Genomic DNA, 17,459 nt, shown 5'->3' with positions numbered 1-17,459 from the left:
TACTCCAATATCTTGTAATTTAAAGTTTGAATTATGTTCCTATCAGAAAATTCGTAGTTTTTCTGCATGTAAGGTGTTCAGTGATTTAAAAGATTTCTGTTCATTTTCTGTGCAGAAAAATAATGTTTAGAAAAAAAGTGAAATATTTCAAACATGTAAACGTTTAAGAAACTAGCTGTTAAAGTTAATACGCTAGCATGATGTATGTTGCTCTTCAGTGACACACTAAGATCTGATTGTTGAACTCTGGCAGTCATTTCCTTTCATAGTCAGCAGATAGTTCTGACCCGGCTGTAGATGGCTCGACAGGTTCTGGTAGACAACCACATTAACATGCTTTGCTTTACTGTGACAAATCCTTGTACAAAGTTCATGATTTTAAGTGGCTCTTTCGGTGTTAGCTATCCATCCGATTAACGTTCCTTGTAAAAATTATTGTAAACTACTGATCCAAGGTCCTCTACATTTAAGCAGCGATGCCAGTTTTAGACATCCTAAAATGATCAGTTGCCTTAAATACAAACTGGTGAAAATGTGTTTTAATTCTTCAGTCAAGTGAAGTAATTAACACCAACAGATAGACTTATAAAAATACTACTCACTTTTATTTTCAATCACAACAATACATTTTAATTTTAATCTGGAATAGGAGGCAAAATAACTGGTGACCTGACCAGAATGTACTCCACCTCTCGCCCTAAAAGTCACCAACTTTTACACTTTGTGCCACAAAAAGGCCAAAGAAAATGACATTTAACCTCCAGGCTGTTAATTCACAGATCTCTGCACACTCATCCAGGTTTGTTGGAGAGACTTCTGGGTATTGTAGTTTCTGAGTCCGGACTGTGACAGTAAGTTCGCTTCTGGATGCGTTGGACCATTCGTCGGCCGTAGAAGTCCCTGTACTCAGCTGGAAGCTCGTCCAAAGCATGCAGACCCCTCTCCAGAGTCTGCAGAGCTCGAGCAGCAGCCACTGGGTCTTTGTTACCGTATGGGTCCTTCTTGTCATAGCTGTCAGCAGATAGGTGGCGCCAGAAGATGTTAACACCGACTCCAAAGTGCAGGGCAAGGGTGTTATGGAACCACAGTGCTGAGGAAGATGGGACGGTGTGAGACTTGTTAAATTTACTCTTGGTTCTTGGGGAGATTAAGTGTTTTGAAGCCAGGATTTGCCTACCAGGAATAAAAAGCAGATCTCCAGGCTCCAGCACACAGTCGTATCTCCTCGCTTTTACAAACTCAGGAAACAGTTTCATATCAGGAGCATCAATATCCAGGACCTCTGACTTATCACCTGATGGGTTCAATCAACAAAACAACACATTTACCTCAGGGTGTAAACATGGATCAGTTTTACTTCCAACAATCTTTTCATTGTGTCGCACCATTTAGGTAGAGGTGTAACGCATCCTGGGGGCTGTAGAGAACCACTCTCTTCCTTCCTGTGACCTGAGCCAGCAGGTTGTCCATCACCTTAAAGATCAAACATCAAAAATAAAAGAATCTCCTCAGAGTAAAGTTTTCAAATATCTAAAACTATGTAAAGGACAGTTTAAAAAGCAGTTTGCATGTAAAGCTTCTAAATGCTAAAACCAGTAATGTGAGGAGGACTGCATGCAGGTCCAACCGCCCACGGTCTCAACGAACAGCAGAACTCACATCGTAGTGGGTCCACAGCTGCAGACCACGGGAGCTGATGCGGAAAACGCTGGAGAAGAACTGATCCGACTCAAAGAACCGTGGGATGTGAAAATCCTCAGCCAGGTCCGGGAACTGTTTGCTCAGCTCGGCAGGTTCCTGTGAGGAAAGAACCATCTTGGAAGGACTGGAATGAAGGCGTGCAGATAGGCTTGTGTGGCTATGGACTGAAAATTGGACTTCCAAATCATCAAAGTCAAGAAATGTTTGTTCCAAAACATCTAAAACCCAGATTGTCCTCCCCTGAATGGGCCATCTGCTTTTAGAAAGTTTTCCTCAGAAATCACCACAGCAGACAAGATCAGAGACACAAGAACATTAACAAATATCAGATCAGCACTTTGGACCAATTTGGCCCACAGGACATACATCTGCTTTGGTCCATGAGGGAAACCATGACATCTGCTGCCTAGCAACACTCTCCAGCTCCTCATGGGGGATCCCAAGGTGTCTCCAGACCAGTCTTTTCAGTGGGTTCTAGGTGGTCCCAGGGTCCATATCTCATGACCAGAAGAGAGTTAGAATGTTGATGTAGCACCAAATCCAGAACTTCACCTTTCAATTCAACCCGTCTTCACCAGAACACCAGAAACACCAGAACACGTCCTCATTAGTGTGGACGAAGCTCTGATCCATACTGGTGTCACTCGACAGCAGGACATTAGGATACTGGGAGGAGATTATTCCACTTGTTTCCAGGTAAACATTCACTTCATTTAAAGGATCCACAAAAAGCAACAAGAACCTGATGAGTTGGAGATAAGATACTACAGGTCCTTCTCAAAATATTAGCATATTGTGATAAAGTTCATTATTTTCCATAATGTCATGATGAAAATTTAACATTCATATATTTTAGATTCATTGCACACTAACTGAAATATTTCAGGTCTTTTATTGTCTTAATACGGATGATTTTGGCATACACCTCATGAAAACCCAAAATTCCTATCTCACAAAATTAGCATATCATTAAAAGGGTCTCTAAACGAGCTATGAACCTAATCATCTGAATCAACGAGTTAACTCTAAACACCTGCAAAAGATTCCTGAGGCCTTTAAAACTCCCAGCCTGGTTCATCACTCAAAACCCCAATCATGGGTAAGACTGCCGACCTGACTGCTGTCCAGAAGGCCACTATTGACACCCTCAAGCAAGAGGGTAAGACACAGAAAGACATTTCTGAACGAATAGGCTGTTCCCAGAGTGCTGTATCAAGGCACCTCAGTGGGAAGTCTGTGGGAAGGAAAAAGTGTGGCAGAAAACGCTGCACAACGAGAAGAGGTGACCGGACCCTGAGGAAGATTGTGGAGAAGGGCCGATTCCAGACCTTGGAGGACCTGCGGAAGCAGTGGACTGAGTCTGGAGTAGAAACATCCAGAGCCACCGTGCACAGGCGTGTGCAGGAAATGGGCTACAGGTGCCGCATTCCCCAGACCTGGGCTACAGAGAAGCAGCACTGGACTGTTGCTCAGTGGTCCAAAGTACTTTTTTCAGATGAAAGCAAATTCTGCATGTCATTCAGAAATCAAGGTGCCAGAGTCTGGAGGAAGACTGGGGAGAAGGAAATGCCAAAATGCCAGAAGTCCAGTGTCAAGTACCCACAGTCAGTGATGGTCTGGGGTGCCGTGTCAGCTGCTGGTGTTGGTCCACTGTGTTTTATCAGGGGCAGGGTCAATGCAGCTAGCTATCAGGAGATTTTGGAGCACTTCATGCTTCCATCTGCTGAAAAGCTTTATGGAGATGAAGATTTCATTTTTCAGCATGACCTGGCACCTGCTCACAGTGCCAAAACCACTGGTAAATGGTTTACTGACCATGGTATCACTGTGCTCAATTGGCCTGCCAACTCTCCTGACCTGAACCCCATAGAGAATCTGTGGGATATTGTGAAGAGAACGTTGAGAGACTCAAGACCCAACACTCTGGATGAGCTAAAGGCCGCTATCGAAGCATCCTGGGCCTCCATAAGACCTCAGCAGTGCCACAGGCTGATTGCCTCCATGCCACGCCGCATTGAAGCAGTCATTTCTGCCAAAGGATTCCCGATCAAGTATTGAGTGCATAACTGTACATGATTATTTGAAGGTTGACGTTTTTTGTATTAAAAACACTTTTCTTTTATTGGTCGGATGAAATATGCTAATTTTGTGAGATAGGAATGTTGGGTTTTCATGAGCTGTATGCCAAAATCATCCGTATTAAGACAATAAAAGACCTGAAATATTTCAGTTAGTGTGCAATGAATCTAAAATATATGAATGTTAAATTTTCATCATTACATTATAGAAAATAATGAACTTTATCACAATATGCTAATATTTTGAGAAGGGCCTGTATATTGTCCTCCCAAAGGAAGACAAATAGGAAAGTTTTACCTTCCGGACGTCCTCTCCCAGTGATCGAAGATAGTAGCTCTCATCCTGAAATGAAAGCCAGGAGTTTACTAAAGAAAAATCCACAATAAAAACTGATTCCAAGAACCGATTCCTACCTCACACAGGAAAAAGTCAGAGTGTTTAGCCTCTGATGCTCTTCTAACAAATTCATTAAATGGCAGAGTCCTGTTAATAAAAGACATTCAGTGGATCGGAAAGCTGTGCCTTCAGGGTTTAGGTTGGTCCATTTACAGCTAAAAGTTATTTACACACATAAAACCTGAGCTTACTTGTAGACAAAGTTTTTGTGAAGAAAATCCATCTGAGTTACTGTGGAGACATGGATCTTCACCTCCCTCTCACCTCCTTTCATCCCAAGATATTCAACCGTCCACCTTTCCACGCAGGGACCAAGATCCACGCCCCTCAGGACCGCCGGTCCGCGCTGGAAAATGGTGAGACGTCAGAAAATACAGAATCAGAGTTTTGTCCATAAAGATTTCATAGGACTTAAAGAAATTAACTGGAAATCATTAGTGTGATCACCTGTATAACGGCAGGACATTTAGCCGTTTGCTACTTTGGTGCAATCCAGCATGTGTTAAACAATGCCAGGATGGAAAGACATCACTAATGACGTCATAACTAGGGGGTGCGATCCTAAATTCCTCCACAAAGACCTGAGAGACTGATGAAGACGTTCCAACAACAACTAAGAGCTGTTGATCTATGAGGTGTACTTAGTTTTTAAACAGAGCTTTCCCATGTTTCTGGTTGTATCTAATAAATGTGAAGGATCAGATGATTCTGTATTCAGTTGTGACGTTAAAAGAGTTGGTGTGGCATTGAAAACGGTTCCCATGTTATTTGGATCCACAAAGAGTTAAAAAAGCGCCTTAAATGAGCTGTTTTCTCTTACCCCGGGATAGACCTCCTTCAGAAACACCTCCCGGTCCACTTCAGTGAAAATCGGAACCGCTATTTTTTCCTGGAGCTCCATTTAAAATCATTTAGGAGTCTTTTTTCTTCACGGAAGTTCTAGACTTACAACTTCCGCTGGTGTTACCTCGCCAATGTTCCCCACATGTAGAAAAAAAACACATCACAGATTAAAAAAAAACAAAAAAAGCTGAATTTATTTTATAATTAATTGCAAAATGTACCTTGCTGTGGTGACATTTGAAGCTGGGTCACACATGTTATTTCTGCGGGTATTTGTTGTCTGTGCTACTTGTTTCAAACCGGAAGCAGACGTAAAGCGGACCGAAAAGATGGTGTCCTGCCTGTTCAGGTGTTATTCTCGGCTGCCCTCAGCCTTCACACTTACTCGGTTCGTTTTAAACAAGAATCTGGTTCGCAATCACCGGTGTTGTCTAGACCGGGAGGGCAACCACACGGCCGGGCGGTTCTATAGCTCGGGGCGGGATCGGGAACAACCGAAACAGAAGGTGGTGGTGGTCGGGATCCCCAACCCGTTCATCTGGTTTCGGACCCGGATCTACTACTTTCTGATCAGGACTTACTTTGACAAGGAGTTCAGCATCGAGGAGTTCACTGAGGGCGCCAAGCAGGTTCTGTAGAAACCCAGAGTTTAACCTTTAATCTGAGTTCTGGTGATTTCACACAGCTGGCTCCATCCATCCTTTCTTCCATCCTTCCATCCATCCATCCATCCATCCTTCCTTCCATCCATCCTTCCATCCATCCATCCATCCTTCCTTCCATCCATTCTTCCATCCATCCTTCCATCCATCCATCCTTCCATCCATCCATCCATCCTTCCTTCCTTCCATCCATCAATTCTTCCATCCATCCTTCCATCCATCCATCCATCCATCCATCCATCCATCCATCCATCCTTCCTTCCTTCCATCCATCCATTCTTCCATCCATCCTTCCATCCATCCATCCATCCTTCCATCCATCCATCCATCCATCCTTCCTTCCTTCCATCCATCCATTCTTCCATCCATCCTTCCATCCATCCATCCTTCCTTCCATCCATCCATCCATCCATCCTTCCTTCCATCCATCCATTCTTCCATCCATCCTTCCATCCATCCATCCATCCATCCATCCATCCATCCTTCCTTCCATCCATTCATTCATCCATCCATCCTTCCTTCCTTCCATCCATCCATCCATCCTTCCATCCATCCATCCATCCATCCTTCCATCCATCCGACCTTCCATCCATCCATCCGACCTTCCATCCATCCATCCATCCATCCGACCTTCCTTCCTTCCCTCTTCCTTCCTTCCATCCGACCTTCCTTCCTTCCCTCTTCCTTCCTTCCATCCGACCTTCCTTCCTTCCCTCTTCCTTCCTTCCTTCCTTCCATCCATTCATTCATCCATCCATCCTTCCTTCCTTCCATCCATCCATTCTTCCATCCATCCTTCCATCCATCCATCCATCCATCCATCCTTCCATCCATCCATCCATCCATCCTTCCATCCATCCGACCTTCCATCCATCCATCCGACCTTCCATCCATCCATCCATCCATCCGACCTTCCTTCCTTCCCTCTTCCTTCCTTCCATCCGACCTTCCTTCCTTCCCTCTTCCTTCCTTCCTTCCTTCCTTCCCTCTTCCTTCCTTCCTTCCCTCTTCCTTCCTTCCTTCCCTCTTCTTTCCTTCCTTCCCTCTTCCTTCCTTCCTTCCCTCTAACTTCCTTCCTTCCTTCTTTCCTTCCTTCCTTCCTTCCTTCCTTACCTCTTCCTTCCTTCCTTCCCTCTTCCTTCCTTCCTTCCTTCCTTCCATCCATCCATCCGACCTTCCTTCCTTCCCTCTTCCTTCCTTCCATCCATCCGACCTTCCTTCCTTCCTTCCTTCCTTCCCTCTTCCTTCCTTCCTTCCTTCCTTCCTTCCTTCCCTCTTCCTTCCTTCCTTCCCTCTTCCTTCCTTCCTTCCTTTCTTCCAACCATCCATCCGACCTTCCTTCCTTCCCTCTTCCTTCCTTCCTTCCTTCCTTCCATCCATCCGACCTTCCTTCCTTTCTTCCAACCATCCATCCGACCTTCCTTCCTTCCCTCTTCCTTCCTTCCTTCCTTCCTTCCATCCATCCGACCTTCCTTCCTTCCCTCTTCCTTCCTTCCTTCCTTCCTTCCATCCGTCCGACCTTCCTTCCTTCCTTCCCTCTTCCTTCCTTCCTTCCTTCCTTCCATCCATCCGACCTTCCTTCCTTCCTTCCTTCCTTCCTTCCCACTTCCTTCCTTCCTTCCTTCCCTCTTCCTTCCTTCCTTCCTTCCCTCTTCCTTCCTTCCTTCCTTCCTTCCCTCTTCCTTCCTTCCTTCCTTCCCTCTTCCTTCCTTCCTTCTTTCCTTCCATCCATCCGACCTTCCTTCCTTCCCTCTTCCTTCCTTCCCTCTTCCTTCCTTCCTTCCTTCCTTCCTTCCCTCTTCCTTCCTTCCTTCCTTCCTTCCCTCTTCCTTCCTTCCTTCCTTCCTTCCTTCCATCCATCCGACCTTCCTTCCTTCCTTCCCTCTTCCTTCCTTCCTTCCTTCCTTCCCTCTTCCTTCCTTCCTTCCCTCTTCCTTCCTTCCCTCTTCTTTCCTTCCTTCCCTCTTCCTTCCTTCCTTCCTTCCATCCATCCGACATTCCTTCCTTCCCTCTTCCTTCCTTCCTTCCTTCCTTCCATCCATCCGACCTTCCTTCCTTCCTTCCCTCTTCCTTCCTTCCCTCTTCCTTCCTTCCTTCCTTCCTTCCTTCCCTCGTCTTTCCTTCCTTCCTTCCCTCTTCCTTCCTTCCCTCTTCCTTCCTTCCTTCCTTCCTTCCTTCCCTCTTCCTTCCTTCCTTCCTTCCTTCCCTCTTCCTTCCTTCCTTCCTTCTTTCCTTCCTTCCTTCCCTCTTCCTTCCTTCCTTCCCTCTTCCTTCCTTCCTTCCTTCCTTCTTTCCTTCCTTCCTTCCTTCCTTCCTTCCCTCGTCTTTCCTTCCTTCCTTCCCTCTTCCTTCCTTCCCTCTTCCTTCCTTCCTTCCTTCCTTCCTTCCCTCTTCCTTCCTTCCTTCCTTCCTTCCCTCTTCCTTCCTTCCTTCCTTCCTTCCTTCCTTCCCTCTTCTTTCCTTCCTTCCTTCCTTCCTTCCCTCTTCCTTCCTTCCTTCCTTCCTTCCCTCTTCCTTCCTTCTTTTCTTCCTTCCTTCCTTCCTTCCTTCCCTCTTCTTTCCTTCCTTCCTTCCTTCCTTCCCTCTTCCTTCCTTCCTTCCTTCCTTCCCTCTTCCTTCCCTCTTCCTTCCTTCCTTCCTTCCTTCCCTCTTCCTTCCTTCCTTCCTTCCTTCCTTCCTTCCTTCCTTCCTTCCTTCCTTCCTTCCCTCTTCCTTCCTTCCTTCCTTCCTTCCCTCTTCCTTCCTTCCTTCCTTCCTTCCTTCCTTCCCTCTTCCTTCCTTCCTTCCTTCCCTCTTCCTTCCTTCTTTCCTTCCTTCCTTCCTTCCTTCCTTCCTTCCTTCTTTCCTTCCTTCCTTCCTTCCTTCCATCCATCCTTCCATCCATCCATCCATCCATCAGTGATGTAGACTATGTGTTGGTTCTGTTCTGTTAATAATTTGGACTCTGTTCCGTCCTGCAGGCCTTTTCCCATGTTTCCAGACTTCTGTCTCAGTGTCAGTTCGATGCTCTGGAGGGGCTCGTTGCTAAAGATGTGAGTATGAAGAAGCAGAAGGTCCAGGAAGCAGCTAAGAGCGAGATGATTTCAGACGTGTTTTTCATGCTACCTCTAAAAGCTGTTAGGGAGAAATTCTCTCAGTCACAGTGGGTCTGCTTTAGGAGCCCAACAGGTCAGAGCCCAGCAGAACCAGTAACTCCACAGTGGTTTCGCATAAGAAAGGGGCTTAGAAAGATGAATTCTGTTCAGTGAAGTTTGACCTCTGAGCATCATGGAGGAAAAAGCTGCTGCATTTACGTCTCTTTCCTGCTTCCTGCAGCTGATTGGAAAACTGGAGGAAAAGTGCACCTCGTTGCCGTCCAACTATAAGAAAGCCCTGTCTGCCGATCCAGATGAGATCATGTACACGACGCCGGGGGACGTTGGAATCTTCTATGATGATAACGGTAAGCTTGGAACTGTTTCTCTCACAGATTCAGTAAAAACACCAAAAGAAACAAAACATTTCAGATGAATTTGTTCTAAACCCTGATGTGTTCACCACCAGTCAAAGGTTCAATGGATTTTCCTTATTTCTGTGATGTTCTACATGATAGACGCACAGTGAAGACATCAAAACTATGAAGCTAAATTATATAGAATTATGTAGCAAACAATGTTTAATGTTTTAGATTCTTCTAAATAGTCCCTCTTTACTTTGGCTTTCTCTGGATGAACTTCATGAGCTTCATAACCTGGAACGGTTTTCAGAGAGAAATAGGAAATAAAAGTCCACCACTAGAAACATGGAGGAGATCATCTGATCTGATGGAGAAGGATTACAGTTAATCTGGAAGAGGTGGAGCGCTACAGAGAAGACTTCTTATTTCCAGGCAGAGTTAACCCATGAAATTCCAGTGTTTGTCTCATATTTTGTGCATTTTACCATAAAAAATAATAAAGTGTTCATTTTATCTTAAAATTCTCTCCTCTGCATCTTTAACACCAGCCTGATCTGCTGTTGGTGTTCTCCATGTTTATTTGCAGGGAGGAAGTTTGTCAGCATCCTGATGCGTTTCTGGTACCTGACGAACGCTCGGCTTCCTGACGACAGCATGGAGGGAACCCGGATCTTCAAGGTGGCCCTTGAAGACGGAGAAGGAGAAACGGAGACCAAGAGGCTGCTCACTGCAATATACGAGTGGGTTCCTGAAACAGCAGGAATATTCCTTTACCTGAAGAATCTTAAAGTCATGTTTCTGTTTTTATTCTGGATCAGATTCCAGAGGGAGTTCACCAAAGGAGTTCCTCCAGACTGGACCATTACCCGTATAGAGCACTCGAAGCTTCTGGATTAAGGTTTGGATTTAGAGCAGCTCTGAGGTTGAGTCCGTTTCAGTTAGAACAGAACTGAGTGAAACCAGCCTCAGATCCTTCTCAGAGGAGGAGACGGGACACAGCTCCTCATTGGGAGTTCAGAGGGCGGCACCACAGCGAAGACGGATTTTCTCACGGCTGATATGATGCCAGAACCAACTGCACCAGAACTGGGTTTGATTTCTGGTCTGTCTCCAGTGACAGCGAAGCTTAGAGTCAACACTCCCGAGGTTTGGGGACTCCTCTGGAATCAGACTGTAGAGGTGAAATATTCACCTTCCTGACTGTATTTTAACTGAGTATAAAACAAGCTGAAGGTGGATCACTTGTTAGGAAAGAAAATCAACTCTGGATTCTGACCCAGTTCTGTTGATTTGACAGATCTCTTGAATGTTTGACTCTGTTCTCATAGAATCTTTCATTTCCTACAGAAAAGTGTCTCATTATTCATTGTTTTCACAAATAAAAAATATTCCACATTTTATTTTCTTTCACTTTTTAATTTTCTTTATTTAGTTTAAATTTTGAACAACAGATTTCATTTAATTTCAATTAGATTTAAAAACATCAGAACTTTAGGGGGTTTACAGACAACCTAAACGGGTCAGCTCCACATCTAATTCCAGCCTGATTCATTTCAGTTCAACACACACACACTAACACACTAACACACACTAACACACACACTAACACACACACACACTAACACACACACACACTAACACACACACACACTAACACACACACTAACACACACACACACTAACACACACACACACTAACACACACACTAACACACACACACACTAACACACACACACACTAACACACACACACACTAACACACACACTAACACACACACACACTAACACACACACACACTAACACACACACTAACACACACACTAACACACACACACACTAACACACACACACACTAACACACACACTAACACACACACTAACACACACACACACTAACACACACACTAACACACACACACACTAACACACACTAACACACACACACACTAACACACACACACACTAACACACACACACACTAACACACACACACACACACTAACACACACACACACTAACACACACACTAACACACACACACACTAACACACACACACACTAACACACACACACACTAACACACACTAACACACACACACACTAACACACACACACACTAACACACACACACACACTAACAGCGTTGTTGAAAAGTATTTGCCCCCTTCCAGATTCCTTAGATTTCCGTCCCGCTTGACTGTTTCAGGTCCAATAAGTTTTCCTTTATGACAGGAAATACAAACAACACTTTTCCAAATGATAATTTCTGTTATTGAGGGAAAAATGGTCCAAAACAATCGGACCTAATCAAGCTCAAAACCTGGATCATGGTCCAAAACGTTCCCACTCAATAGATTTCAGTCCGAATCTGTTCAGCACAATCACATTCAAAGTCAGTCTGGTTGGTCCATCCCAATGGGTCCAATCCAGTTCAGTTACAATCTAAACGAATTCAGTAAAGCCCAGTTTTGTAAGTAAGTTTTGAATCCATTCTGATAAAAAGAATGAAATAATCAGCTTTTACATTTACAATCCAGTCTAATTATATTTCCATCTCAAAATGATTTTAAATGAAAAGAGTTTTCTGGTGTCAGGAGGACTTCCTGGTTAAAACATTTAAATTCAGACCAGCTGCACTCCAGTCAAACTAAATAATATCCTGATCAAAATCAGATCCATCGTTCATACCTGCTTATCCAAGCAGGGTTGCAGTGGTGCTGGCGCCTATCAGTCATTGGGCGAGACGCAGGGACGCCCTGGACATGTCTCCTGTCCATTACAGGACATAAGGACAAAGAAGCATCCACACATTCACACCTAAGGATAATTTAGAGACCAATTAACCTAACAGTCATGTTTTAGACTGTGGGAGGAAGCCAGAGTACCCGGAGAGAACCCATGCATGCACGGAGAGAACATGCAAACTCCATGCAGAAAGATCCGCAGGCCCAAATCTGTGCTATCTCTTCTAATACAAGACAGTCCAACACAAATTTAGTGCTGTTAAAAGTAAATCCAGTTCAGTACGGTCTAATTCATGCAGGACATAGTCAATTGGTAGTTAGAAGATCTTATCTCCTCATCCAATCTGGTCAGCACTTCCTAACCTAATCCATCCGGGTCCAGTCAGACTCGTCCTCATTTGTCCCACTTCATTCAGATATTCCCAGCAGTTAGATTTCGGAATAAAGCAAAAAGAGGAAGTTCAAAATTCATTTAACACAAACAAACTGTGTAGCTACCATCCAAGGAATTTCACAAAATATAGAAACAAAAAGCCAGTTTTTTTTGAGCAGCTACCTTGAACGATGGGACTTGAGACCCGTTCTTTTACTGCTATGCTTGCTTATGATGCTACATTTTCAATTTATATTAACTTAAAATTATATGATAAGACTTAAAATATGAAAACAGAAAGGGGCCTAGGTATAAGCATGATCATTGCTCCCTGTTTCCTTCACGAATCATGACGGCAGAATCGTGTCATGGTGGCAGACTCGTGTGTGGTGACAGACTTGTGTCATGGTGGCAGACTCGTGTGTGGTGACAGACTTGTGTGTGGTGACAGACTTGTGTCATGGTGACAGACTCGTGTGTGGTGACAGACTTGTGTCATGGTGGCAGACTAGTGTGTGGTGACAGACTTGTGTCATGGTGGCAGACTCGTGTGTGGTGACAGACTTGTGTGTGGTGACAGACTTGTGTCATGGTGACAGACTCGTGTGTGGTGACAGACTTGTGTCATGGTGGCAGACTCGTGTGTGGTGACAGACTTGTGTGTGGTGACAGACTTGTGTGTGGTGACAGACTTGTGTGTGGTGACAGACTGGTGTGTGGTGACAGACTCGTGTGTGGTGACAGACTTGTGTGTGGTGACAGACTTGTGTGTGGTGACAGACTCGTGTGTGGTGACAGACTTGTGTGTGGTGACAGACTTGTGTGTGGTGACAGACTTGTGTCATGGTGGCAGACTCGTGTGTGGTGACAGACTTGTGTGTGGTGACAGACTTGTGTGTGGTGACAGACATGTGTCATGGTGGCAGACTCGTGTGTGGTGACAGACTCGTGTGTGGTGACAAACTCGTGTGTGGTGACAGACTCGTGTGTGGTGACAGACTTGTGTCATGGTGGCAGACTCGTGTGTGGTGACAGACTCGTGTGTGGTGACATACTTGTGTGTGGTGACAGACTTGTGTGTGGTGACAGACTTGTGTGTGGTGACAGACTTGTGTCATGGTGACAGACTTGTGTGTGGTGACAGACTTGTGTGTGGTGACAGACTTGTGTGTGGTGACAGACTCGTGTGTGGTGACAGACTCGTGTGTGGTGACAGACTTGTGTGTGGTGACAGACTCGTGTGATGCTATGTGTGACTTGGCTGAATGCACTGGGAGAGACGAGGAGGATGGTCGCAGTGGACTCGTTGCTCCAGGGCGAGACAACGATTGGCACAACAAAATATTTGCACACCTTACTTGGTTAATGTTTACAGTACAAACTGTGTAGCTACCATCCAAGGAATTTCACAAAATATAGAAACAAAAAGCCAGTTTTTTTTGAGCAGCTACCTTGAACGATGGGACTTGAGGCCCGTTCTTTTACTGCTATGCTTGCTTATGATGCTGGTGACAGACTTGTGTGTGGTGACAGACTCGTGTGTGGTGACAGACTTGTGTGTGGTGACAGACTCGTGTGTGGTGACAGACTTGTGTGTGGTGACAGACTCGTGTGTGGTGACAGACTTGTGTGTGGTGACAGACTTGTGTGTGGTGACAGACTCGTGTGTGGTGACAGACTTGTGTGTGGTGACAGACTTGTGTGTGGTGACAGACTTGTGTGTGGTGACAGACTTGTGTGTGGTGACAGACTCGTGTGTGGTGACAGACTCGTGTGATGCTATGTGTGACTTGGCTGAATGCACTGGGAGAGACGAGGAGGATGGTCGCAGTGGACTCGTTGCTCCAGGGCGAGACAACGATTGGCACAACAAAATATTTGCACACCTTACTTGGTTAATGTTTACAGTACAAACTGTGTAGCTACCATCCAAGGAATTTCACAAAATATAGAAACAAAAAGCCAGTTTTTTTTGAGCAGCTACCTTGAACGATGGGACTTGAGACCCGTTCTTTTACTGCTATACTTGCTTATGATGCTGGTGACAGACTTGTGTGTGGTGACAGACTCGTGTGTGGTGACAGACTTGTGTGTGGTGACAGACTTGTGTGTGGTGACAGACTTGTGTGTGGTGACAGACTTGTGTGTGGTGACAGACTAGTGTCATGGTGGCAGACTCGTGTGTGGTGACAGACTTGTGTGTGGTGACAGACTTGTGTCATGGTGACAGACTCGTGTGTGGTGACATACTCGTGTGTGGTGACAGACTTGTGTGTGGTGACAGACTCGTGTGTGGTGACAGACTTGTGTGTGGTGACAGACTTGTGTGTGGTGACAGACTTGTGTCATGGTGGCAGACTCGTGTGTGGTGACAGACTTGTGTGTGGTGACAGACTTGTGTGTGGTGACAGACTTGTGTGTGGTGACAGACTCGTGTGTGGTGACAGACTTGTGTGTGGTGACAGACTTGTGTGTGGTGACAGACTTGTGTCATGGTGGCAGACTCGTGTGTGGTGACAGACTTGTGTGTGGTGACAGACTTGTGTGTGGTGACAGACATGTGTCATGGTGGCAGACTCGTGTGTGGTGACAGACTCGTGTGTGGTGACAAACTCGTGTGTGGTGACAGACTCGTGTGTGGTGACAGACTTGTGTCATGGTGGCAGACTCGTGTGTGGTGACAGACTCGTGTGTGGTGACATACTTGTGTGTGGTGACAGACTTGTGTGTGGTGACAGACTTGTGTGTGGTGACAGACTTGTGTCATGGTGACAGACTTGTGTGTGGTGACAGACTCGTGTGTGGTGACAGACTTGTGTGTGGTGACAGACTTGTGTGTGGTGACAGACTTGTGTGTGGTGACAGACTCGTGTGTGGTGACAGACTCGTGTGATGCTATGTGTGACTTGGCTGAATGCACTGGGAGAGACGAGGAGGATGGTCGCAGTGGACTCGTTGCTCCAGGGCGAGACAACGATTGGCACAACAAAATATTTGCACACCTTACTTGGTTAATGTTTACAGTACAAACTGTGTAGCTACCATCCAAGGAATTTCACAAAATATAGAAACAAAAAGCCAGTTTTTTTTGAGCAGCTACCTTGAACGATGGGACTTGAGACCCGTTCTTTTACTGCTATGCTTGCTTATGATGCTGGTGACAGACTTGTGTGTGGTGACAGACTCGTGTGTGGTGACAGACTTGTGTGTGGTGACAGACTTGTGTGTGGTGACAGACTTGTGTGTGGTGACAGACTTGTGTGTGGTGACAGACTAGTGTCATGGTGGCAGACTCGTGTGTGGTGACAGACTTGTGTGTGGTGACAGACTTGTGTCATGGTGACAGACTCGTGTGTGGTGACATACTCGTGTGTGGTGACAGACTTGTGTGTGGTGACAGACTCGTGTGTGGTGAAATACTCATGTGTGGTGACAGACTTGTGTGTGGTGACAGACTTGTGTGTGGTGACAGACTTGTGTGTGGTGACAGACTTGTGTCATGGTGGCAGACTCGTGTGTGGTGACAGACTCGTGTGTGGTGACAGACTTGTGTGTGGTGACAGACTCGTGTGTGGCGGCAGACTCGTGTGTGGTGACAGACTAGTGTCATGGTGGCAGACTCGTGTGTGGTGACAGACTTGTGTGTGGTGACAGACTTGTGTGTGGTGACAGACTGGTGTGTGGTGACAGACTTGTGTGTGGTGACAGACTCGTGTGTGGTGACAGACTCGTGTGTGGTGACAGACTCGTGTGTGGTGACAGACTCGTGTGTGGTGACAGACTTGTGTGTGGTGACAGACTAGTGTCATGGTGGCAGACTCGTGTGTGGTGACAGACTTGTGTGTGGTGACAGACTTGTGTGTGGTGACAGACTGGTGTGTGGTGACAGACTTGTGTGTGGTGACAGACTCGTGTGTGGTGACAGACTCGTGTGTGGTGACAGACTCGTGTGTGGTGACAGACTCGTGTGTGGTGACAGACTTGTGTGTGGTGACAGACTAGTGTCATGGTGGCAGACTCGTGTGTGGTGACAGACTCGTGTGTGGTGACAGACTTGTGTCATGGTGACAGACTCGTGTGTGGTGACAGACTCGTGTGTGGTGACAGACTCGTGTGTGGTGACAGACTCGTGTGTGGTGACAGACTCGTGTGTGGTGACAGACTTGTGTGTGGTGAAAGACTTGTGTGTGGTGACAGACTTGTGTCATGGTGACAGACTTGTGTGTGGTGACAGACTTGTGTGTGGTGACAGACTTGTGTGTGGTGACAGACTCGTGTGTGGTGACAGACTCGTGTGTGGTGACAGACTTGTGTGTGGTGACAGACTCGTGTGTGGTGACAGACTCGTGTGTGGTGACAGACTTGTGTGTGGTGACAGACTCGTGTGTGGTGACAGACTTGTGTGTGGTGACAGACTTGTGTGTGGTGACAGACTTGTGTGTGGTGACAGACTCGTGTGATGCTATGTGTGACTTGGCTGAATGCACTGGGAGAGACGAGGAGGATGGTCGCAGTGGACTCGTTGCTCCAGGGCGAGACAACGATTGGCACAACAAAATATTTGCACACCTTACTTGGTTAATGTTTACAGTTAAGTGTTGTTCATCATTAGTGTTTTGCGATTATTTCATTTAATGATGCAGGAGGTGGTTTTTGTTTCTGCCAAAGAGACTCGAGTTCTCTTTTTTATTTTCTATTTTGTTTTATTTTGCTTCCTTTATTTTTTTTCTACATTACAAGTAGCATTAAGATGCTATGAATGCACAAAACGTGTAGCAAAGAACTACATGGCTATTTGATATTTATGTTTGTGTTACTTAATTTCATGAAAATAAAGAAAGAAACAGTTGTTTTTCATGAATACTGTGGTTGTATTTTGCACCTTTTAAGTCACAAATATGAATCTTTCTTAATACAGATGATTCAGTATTTGTTGTGAATTTCATATAGTTATAGAATATATATGACTGATATATTTAACACTATATTAGGGATAAAATTACTTGTTCTTTCAAAAACGGATCCTGAAAATTCGGCTCCCTTCATAGAGCCAGAAATTCCATGACTAAAAACTGCTAAATCGGTCGTTTCACGCGTGGAAAGCGTCACTCGGTAGCTGCTCCCTTATTGGTCCATTTTCTCTGGTTCTTCTTCTCTGATTGGTCCAACAACCTGCCGCTTCGTGTATGTGACAGAGTGGCCTCATCTTTAACAGTCAGCCGG

General features: G+C 45.4%; 2 protein-coding genes across 3 annotated transcripts; one reads left to right on the top strand and one right to left on the bottom strand.

The window, feature by feature from the left end:
- Nucleotides 1-583: 583 nt before the first annotated feature.
- Nucleotides 584-5,154, bottom strand: tyw5 (tRNA-yW synthesizing protein 5). Of its 2 annotated transcripts, none has more exons than XM_047369659.1 (8): nt 4,997-5,154; nt 4,368-4,522; nt 4,194-4,263; nt 4,078-4,122; nt 1,660-1,797; nt 1,386-1,473; nt 1,178-1,294; nt 584-1,090 (listed from the first exon to the last, which is right to left on the bottom strand). In XM_047369659.1, the coding sequence occupies exons 1-8, from the start codon at nt 5,075-5,077 to the stop codon at nt 792-794; spliced, it is 993 nt and encodes a 330-aa protein (XP_047225615.1). In that variant the 5' UTR covers nt 5,078-5,154; the 3' UTR covers nt 584-791. The 2 variants fall into 2 exon arrangements, with proteins under 2 accessions (XP_047225615.1, XP_047225616.1); XM_047369660.1 differs by lacking the exon at nt 4,997-5,154 and adding an exon at nt 4,624-4,910.
- Nucleotides 5,155-5,285: 131 nt separating this feature from the next.
- On the top strand, nt 5,286-10,517 carry maip1 (matrix AAA peptidase interacting protein 1). The gene is made up of 5 exons (XM_047369661.1): nt 5,286-5,648; nt 8,642-8,713; nt 8,997-9,123; nt 9,704-9,857; nt 9,936-10,517. The coding sequence occupies exons 1-5, from the start codon at nt 5,349-5,351 to the stop codon at nt 10,012-10,014; spliced, it is 732 nt and encodes a 243-aa protein (XP_047225617.1). The 5' UTR covers nt 5,286-5,348; the 3' UTR covers nt 10,015-10,517.
- Nucleotides 10,518-17,459: the final 6,942 nt, after the last annotated feature.

Source organism: Girardinichthys multiradiatus, chromosome 7 (genome assembly GCF_021462225.1).
Source record: "Girardinichthys multiradiatus isolate DD_20200921_A chromosome 7, DD_fGirMul_XY1, whole genome shotgun sequence".
Lineage (NCBI taxonomy): Eukaryota > Metazoa > Chordata > Actinopteri > Cyprinodontiformes > Goodeidae > Girardinichthys > Girardinichthys multiradiatus.
This window is presented reverse-complemented; position numbering and strand designations above follow the sequence as displayed.